Below are 8,630 nucleotides of genomic sequence, written 5' to 3'. Positions count from 1 at the left end.
CCTGCATGTTTGTTCAAAGAGTAAGTGTGTGTGTGTGTGTGTGTGTGTGTGTGTGTGTGTGTGTGTGTGTCTTTCAATATTCCTACTAAAGTGATAAAGATGTGATCAACTGGCATTTTTGAACCTGAAATGACAAAATAAAATTCTGACCATGCTGGCCACAGTGTGATACTATTCAACATTGTACTTAGATGGTTTGACAGATCACCATGATTCAGAACCTCAGCATGTATGCCTGATTAGTAGAAAGTATCTACTGCTTTTTTGCTACCTTTGTTAGGAACAAATACGAGAAATCAAGCAGTTTCAGAAGTTAGGAGATCAGATGTGCTTGCTTTCCCCACTCCCATTATTTCCAGAGAAGGGAATGATTTTAATATCTCTCTCTACTCACTAATAAATCTCTTCAGCCTGGTTCTTTAGGAGGCTAAGTGTTTGAATCATTGGGGACAAACTTCATTCCTATTTACTTAATTTCTTGTTTTATAGAATGGACCGTGTTAGGGGCATTAAGTCTGCACGAACTTGTCACCAAAAACTCCATTGGCTCTGAATACTGTCCAGTCTGTTTTGCCCAAGAACAATACAGACTGTGCAGGCACAGTCTCAAAGTGGCTGTGAGGGCTGTGTGAAAGAAATAGTTTGGAAGGCTGTTCTCATTCAGTGACTAGAACATCAGTTGATACTACAAGCCTCTCATCCACCCATTATCCTCTCTGTTTTTTGCTTTACAGTTGCTGCGAATTTGCAGAAGATTGTAGAAGACCCCAAAGCATCAAAAACATTGACATTTAAGTTGGTAAGTGAAAGGCTGTGAAAAGTGACCCAAAAGATGGGTAATGAAGCAGAAACAAAGAACACTACTGCCATTTTGTTGCCCATTTTTCTTACCTTTTATTATTTTCTTTGGAGTTCCATTCCCGTCTTTAACACCCTCCTCAGTGGTGTTGAACAGTTTTCTTGGCAAGAAAATGTCTCTTGTTCAGTTAGCCCATTTCCCTCTTTTTATAGTTCTGGACCAGTTAGAGTAATCGCTTCTTTATGAGTCCTGGAGGCTGTGCCTGTTCTCTTCTTTGGGGAAGCATCACTTGACTCTATGTTTAAAACCAATGTGGATCCAGAGTGACATCACTCTGAGGATGCTTCTTTGTGGTTCCAGAAAGTGTTGTGGAGTATTCAAAATAGACAGTTGCACAGAAAGTTTTGGAGGTACTTGGAGGCAGTTGTGACTTAGCTCAGCTAATGCCTGATGAACAAAAACCTAACATAGGGTGTTCCCAAAGTCTTGGTGCGCTGAGACTTTGGGAACACTCTGTATTTCAATGATAAGTTTTCATTGACCATAACAAGGGAAAGAGAGATTTCAGTGGCTCAAACAGTAAATCAAACACCGCTTCTGATGTGGCTGCACAAAATAGATTTTGCACCTCACCCTGAAGTTTCACTGATGGTTAGAAGGTGGCTGAGACTGGGGCAAGATGGTTGCAGGGAGGTGCCAGAGTTAGCTAGTTTTCGTTTTTCCCTGGTAGTATAATGTACTCTTGAAGATAGGAGCGGTTCCATTTTTCTCTATGTATTCACAGTCCCTGATGCATAATAAGACAATTAATAAATGGTGAACAGATCTGCCTGAAAGGGTTCACTTTGAAACTGTAAATCAAAAGCATTGAGATCCAGTCAAAACAATACCAGATACTTTTGAAAACGTAAATAACCAAGACTTTACTGTGAATAACATTTATTGATGATCTGTATTTTTCATTCCATGTGAAAATTAACTGGAAAATGTGCTTAGCCAAAATTGCAGAATGATTAGTTACAGTAAATGCCAGGCTGCTGCCAATTAGCCCTCTGGCTTTCAGCCCTTATCTGATTCAAGTGACTGGGCTGCCTTTAAAAAACGACAACAACTCAGTTTTCACAGAAAAATAAGTAGTCTCTGAGGAGTTTTCGTTGTTTTGAGAATAAAAGAATGTTGTGTTTAGATGTAAAATGAGAATTAAAGATAGGAAAATTTATTAGCATCTCTGTACCCTCAGGGATTAATCCCAGTCAGTAACCTATTATAAATGATCTTTCAGACCCTCCAAGCCCTTAAAATTCTAGAATTTTGTAATGTATTTTCCAGCTCATCTGCAGTTCTTAAAGTCAGTAAATCATTTATTTGAGATATTTCTGGGCAAACAGAACCAAAAGCTGACATTTCCGTAGGAGAAACAATATGGTGGAGCTGGGATTTGGACCCACTGTAACATTTATAGGTTGGATGATCTTGAGCAAGTCACTGACTAGGTTTAAGTGAGTCTTGGATAAGAAAAGTAATGTTTTCATGACCTGCTTCACAAAGTAATAACTTAATAAAGGAAGCATTTTGTCAGAGTTAAACCTCTACTTAAAAGTGAACTGCTATTATAAGCTTCCTTTTGTTCATCTTAGGAATTGTATCAGAATTTTATACATCACAATAGTGCATCTTCAAAACACTTTTCCCATTAAAAATTAGCTAATTATTCTGTATTTAGTTAATTTATAACTAATTAACATATTTACTTGGACCTGAGTCAGAAGATTGTTTTCGCTTTAGCCTTATCCTTGCTTGACTTTTTAAATGACCAGGGAAGTAACAGTGTCTGTCTCCCAGTTTTCCCACCTGTAAAATGGGAATTATCAGCACACATCTTTTTTTCTACTTTCTTAAAGATGCCTTTGAGTAGAAATTATGAAAGCCTTTAAAGGGAAGGCAGTATAACATAAGCCTCAGGTATGCCTTGCATTCCAGTTTCTTTTTTTTTCTGTACCTTTTATAAGTTCTTCTGTAAATTTCTCTAAATGGTGCTAAGTCACCTGGCATAACAGGGAAACCAGGATAGAAGACTGTGTGTCTAGGAAAGATACCCATGTAAAGGACCAAGCTTCTTAAAACATTTTGGACTAAAAATCTGTAGCTTGTGATTGAAAGCTGCTGGTACAGAGAATAATCTCCTGCTTTCTTGGATGGACTATTCTAGTCTGAGGTTTTGAAAATACTGCTCATTTCTTACTCACTCTTAGGAGTGATTCCTTGTGATATTATTATTTAGAATATTATTGTCATCCATATTAATTGACATAGGCTGAGATTGAATTTCATTTGTAATTTTCCTCCTGTGTTCCTAACCAACTCAGCTATATTGGTCCATCTTTCCTAGGGGAGAGACAAGAGGTACTGTCACATTGTGCTTCTCCTTCTCCACCAGCCTCTCCCCCTAGAGACCAAATACTTTATAGCCTAATAGTATTTGCAGTAAATATAATTGGTCCTTTTAGCAAAATGAGAGTTAAAGATGTTAAATGAAATTAGGCCCAGAAGTAAACTGATGACAAGACCCCGTCTTCCTTTTAGCTGTGCTGAAAATATGAGAGGTTCCTGCTTTTATTGAGAACCAATTTTTATTGCCAGCCAACCTGAGATCCTCTTAGCAGGAACAGTCTGACCTGTTTGTCTGCTGAATTTCTATAGTATTGCAATGTCCTGATAAAATGGCATAGTTTCAAATGCATTTGAATAGGTTCATTACTGTAGTATTTTGGCATCATTGCCCCTCAAAAGCCTCATGCTACTTTTGATCCTGTTCTTTTTAAAATTTTTCCAAGTTGTTTAACACTTTTACTTTATCTTATTATTTTGATTGGTTTTGAAGGCCAACTTTTCAAGAAATTCTGGAAATTTTTGAATATGTATAGTGTCTTAAAACATGCTGGTTGATGACTTGGCTTCCATTCATTTCACTTCTGTGCTGTCAAATATTTGTTAAAATGTTATACGTACAGACACACGTTTTGTGTGTTTATATATAGTATACACATGTATTATATGCATTGCATAATGTATTCTTATGTATATATATATGTATATGTATTAGGATAGGAAAAAAATAAGAAGATGGAAATAACAGTCACAGTGTCATCTTTGTTTAGTTCATTAAGACACAACAGTTGAAGAAGGCCAACACTTGTATTTTGTGGAGCTGGGAGCGAAAGGCCCACATGGATGCCATAGGGGACTTCCTGCTGAAGTCACATGTGGCATGTATGTGCCCAGGATAATTTTATTGCTTATTTTGTGCATCCTTTCTAAATACAAAATGATTTTTGAGTCATTTTTAGTCTGCTCTTCATATGTCTCTACAAAGTATAGTGTTCTGGAAACATCCTATTTCTTGTTTTTGTAATTTTAAATAATATTTGACTCTTGAAGGCAGAACGCAGATCAGGTGCATGTTAGTGATGCCTGATCTCTATGTGTTTAACCTCTGCCCCATATTTCTTTTGAAAGGTAGGATTAAATTTTAGACACCAATGATTGGAATAGAAATTGCAGAAGCAGTTCAGTAACCAATAGGAACAACTAAATCACACTAGGTTGCATGACCTAATGCTGTGTTTCCAAAAGTGGGAAGAGGGTTATAGGGACAGTAGAATTTGAAGTACCAGGATGGGATCAGAGGGATCTAGTTCAGTTGGGTCCCAAAGAAGCAGTGAGTGGTAGTTTCCAAGAAGGCAGTTTAAACTTAAGGTGATGGTGCTGAGGGTGGGGGAAGGAGGACCACTTCCTGGCTGCCCAAAAATCAGAATGAGCTGCCTGTAGATATGGTGGGTTCTTTCTCCTCAGAGGGCTTCAAGCTAAGGCTGGAGAATCCCTTGTCAGGTCTGTCATAGAGGAAACTCCTTTTGGATTTTGGTTGGACAAGATGGTTTCTAATTCTATGAGTGTGAACTAAAAAGACATTAGGCAGTATCTTGAGGAGGAGCAGTGTTCTTCCAAGAGACAATGCCTGAGCTTGCTGGGGCCTGAAATGCTTTTGGGTCCGAATGGCAGGATTCAGGTCTCACCCTGAAAAATGACAATCAGATCTTATACCATCATCACTGACTGAGACACAGCTTAATTTCCCATAAAACATCATCTACCAAGTTGGTACAGGCCCCTGAATCCAGACATATGGGGGGGGAGGGGTAGAACTTAGAGAGAGAAGAAAAAAACTGATATTGAATGAAAATATAGGTGATGAAAATGCTTACAGCATTTTAAAATAATTTTTCTGGTGGCGGCTATAGATTTATGCTGAACTGTTCACATGCTCTGGCATCATCTCTTTGGTGACCAAGAATATACAATTAGAAAACGCAGATAAGGGTTAGAGCCTCCTCGGGTGGCCGTGGAACATAAAACCAGCCCACACAGGGATTAAAGAGCAAGGTGTACATAATGGAATAGGGGCTCTTGGGATCAGAACAGTGAAAAATATGAGGAGAATAGCAAGACCCCAGGGGTAGGCATTGTTTTCTCAGGGACTTGAGGGGTGGAGAACCTGTGGCCCTCTAGGTCCTCAGTGCAGCCCTTTAACTGAATCCATGTTCTGTGAAGTTCTGATTCAGTTAAAGGGCTACACTTGAGGGCCTGATGTAACTGGAGGCTGTAGGTTCCCCATGTCTGGCTAGGCTGACCACCTCACGATGAATTTATACTTCACTGCCTCCAAGCATGTTTTTAACTCCTCAGCTATTTCAAGTATGTTGCAGAAAGTCATACCAGTCTTACTGAGGTAATAGATATGATAGTCAGTGTTATAGAGGAAATATAAATAATATGAGATCAATAATACTATTCAGATTGGATTTCATTTTTTTTAGAGAATTTCAAAAATATTTTACTTAATAATTCCAGAATGGCTAGGTAGCTTACCAAAGAACATGGATTTACAAATCCACTTACATGTACTATTTAATGGACCCAATTGATACACTGTCTTTTTGTAGTGTTCTAAACATATAGACCAACTAATGCTAAGTAGGTTAATTGTGATGAATTGGAAGGAGATTTAAAGGGCTCATTTCCATGGGAGAATAATTGTTGTGACAGTAGTTTAGCAAGAGGTTTGCCAAGAAAAGGGTCATATAGTATTATTGATGTTTAATTCACCATTTCCCAACCATTTATCAATCTTCTCCCACCCCCAGTCCCCATTTCTTGAACTGTATAGTGTGCAGATATTGATTTATGCACCCAACCACATGAAGGGAGCAGCTTAGAAAAAGTGATCAGCATATACTGTATGTGGAATAAGTTGGGAGGAAGAAAATTAAGGACATTTAGAAATCCGTATTGGAAGAGTTTGATGACTTACAAATTTTTGAAGAAAATGAAGTTGGATATTTAACGTAGTGGTACTTTAACCAATTTTAGGTTATAAATGCCTCCTTAGAGATTTCTAAGAAATATTATTTCGTGTGATATTTTTAGGATAAAGCTGAATTCAACAGTATTTAAATATTAGCTATTTCACCTAAAGATTGTTAGTTTTTGCCCTGGTCCTTTCTCAAGCTGAGCTAATTGTTGTTGAAAAACAGCTTACACTTGAAGGAAAGATTAGTTGGAGACCTTTCATTCATTTTTGCACTCTTTTATTTTTAATTAACATTTAAGCTAAAAGCATCTTTTAAATATCAAATTTATTTAGTGGAGAAGATGGGTGTGCAGTCTATAAAAGTTATCAAAGCTACTTACTTTATTTGTGAGCTGAATCAACACCATGTAACAAATCTCTTCCCACCTCTGGACCCTCTAGAGTCCAGACCATGTTTGACTGAGCAGTTAAGTGTGTGGTTATGACACAGGAAAATATAAACCATTATTGAAAGTTTTTCTCCCCATTTCAGGCTTCTGGCTGTGATGGGACAGAGATACCTGACGAGGTGAAGCTGATTGGCTATGCTCAGTTGAGTGTCAGCTGATGCCTGTGGCTGAATGTCATGTTCAGCGCCCCCATCCCACCCTCATCCCCAGCAAAATCAGAAGATTGTGAAGAAACCTGCTTAGATGAGAAGAGGGAAAAGAATTGAACACAACAGAACACCACCACCACCACCACCACCACCACCATCATCACTCCACCACCACTCACTGAGTTCTGCATTATGCTCCAGCAGTTCACATCAGAATCAACAAACCCCACAGCCACACAATTGCTGCTAATTTGTTCAAAAGCTATCCAATGTTCTGAGCAACCAATTTGGATCTCCCCAACTGAAACCAATCTGGAAATGCACTCAGGTGGCCCTATTTATTGGTAATAAAAGGAATTTTCTATCAGAAACTTATTTCTTCTTTCATTGTAAAATTTCTGTGATAATATTTTAATTGTACATCTGACAATACTGCCTCTTTTATGTTGTATTTAGAAATTAATATACTTATAAAAATTAAGATTTATTAGCCAAACTTGAATTCTAGTTTTAAAACTGACTGTGAATTTTATTTTTCATATATTTATGCTTTACACATCTTACCTATAAGGAAAACAATGGTTTGATTATGTGCTACTTGCAGTTAATCTCCTGTTATTTAAAGAAAAAAAAGTTTCAGGTATATCTTTGGAGTATTTGTAACTTCTAGTTTTTGAAATGATCTAATTAGGAATTAGGAAGCGTATTATGTTGGTTTGTCTATAAACCAATCCACAATCTGATTGTCTCTAGGGAGTGGGAGGTGCCTTGCAGACATTAATATTAAGAATGTGCCTGAGGCTGCTTTATTCTAGAATAGTCTCAGTTCTAGTAGTTTCATATGCATCCTGTCAAATACCTGTGTTTGGCTTAAGTTTTGCTTTCCTGGGGCTTTTACAAACTAGAATACTATATGATGTTGCCATCAAGCTAGACTGCTCACTGACTCTGCCCATCTCTGATTTGGCTTCCTAAGTGATAGGACTTGTTTTTATAAAGATTAAAAACTTGAAAAACAAAAATTAAAAAAAAAAAACCAAGAATCGGAGCTTTACTTGAAATTCTACAGAATACCAAGATGGAGAGAAAATAATAGAAAGGGCTTTGTGCAATGACTAAATTGCTGTTAGGTTTCAAGGATAAATGTTTTTTGGCCCAAGTAGCCCTCTGCTTAACCTGTGACATATCTAGATATATATTACAGAACTAGTAAAACTTTAGGATTTTCAAAATTGGAGTATCCTGTCAAGGAGGTAGACTCCTTTGAACTATACCATGACTCTTTTCTAGCTAACCCTAGATATGGCAGCTCTTTAAAATGTACTTTAAAACAGCAAATATATATTACTAAGAAGAGTTATTTATAATTGCCTTGTCATAATTGTTGAAGGTGTTCTAGAGCCATTTGCATACAACCTAATGTAATTTCATTCCATTCTATTGTTTACACAACGATTACTCAAAGATGACTGCAAAGGTGAAAGGAGAATAAAAGTATATTGCACAAAGGTGGTGTTTGGGGCTTCGTTCTTTTAGGTGTTTCTCTGCATTGTTGCCCTCCTGTTACCTAACGTAGAAGTCAATAATACTTCAGGTTTTTCTGTGGGAAAGTCAGTGTGGGAACTATTCCCATCCTTCTCTGACTTTGTAGTTCCTGGGGTTAAAAATTCCAATCAGTCTATGGAAAGGAAACCCAGTGATGAATCTCTCTACACTTAGCTGAAATGGTAATAGTAACAGCCAACATTTAGATAGTGTTTACTGTGTTCCAGGCCCTAGACTAAGCACTTGGATGATTGTTCTCTCATTGGATTTTTACAACAATTCTCGGGAGGTGGGTGCTCTCTATTATTATCCCTATTTTA

The 8,630-nt window shown here is 37.5% G+C and overlaps 1 protein-coding gene across 9 annotated transcripts in view; it reads left to right on the top strand.

Annotated features, from left to right (window-relative positions):
* The window catches only part of STK39 (serine/threonine kinase 39), a 320,433-nt gene extending 312,160 nt beyond the window's left edge, over positions 1-8,273 (top strand). For all 9 annotated transcript variants that reach the window (XM_072612215.1, XM_072612214.1, XM_072612213.1 and 6 more), the window contains 2 exons: positions 735-799; positions 6,700-8,273. In XM_072612215.1, the coding sequence (XP_072468316.1) occupies positions 735-799; positions 6,700-6,774 (140 nt within the window). In that variant the 3' untranslated portion in view covers positions 6,775-8,273. The remainder of the gene's footprint in view (positions 1-734; positions 800-6,699) is intronic.
* The last annotated feature ends 357 nt before the right edge of the window (positions 8,274-8,630 follow it).

Source organism: Notamacropus eugenii, chromosome 5, assembly GCF_028372415.1.
Source record: "Notamacropus eugenii isolate mMacEug1 chromosome 5, mMacEug1.pri_v2, whole genome shotgun sequence".
Lineage (NCBI taxonomy): Eukaryota > Metazoa > Chordata > Mammalia > Diprotodontia > Macropodidae > Notamacropus > Notamacropus eugenii.
Note: the sequence above shows the minus strand (reverse complement) of the source record. Positions and strands in the feature narration are given on the sequence as shown.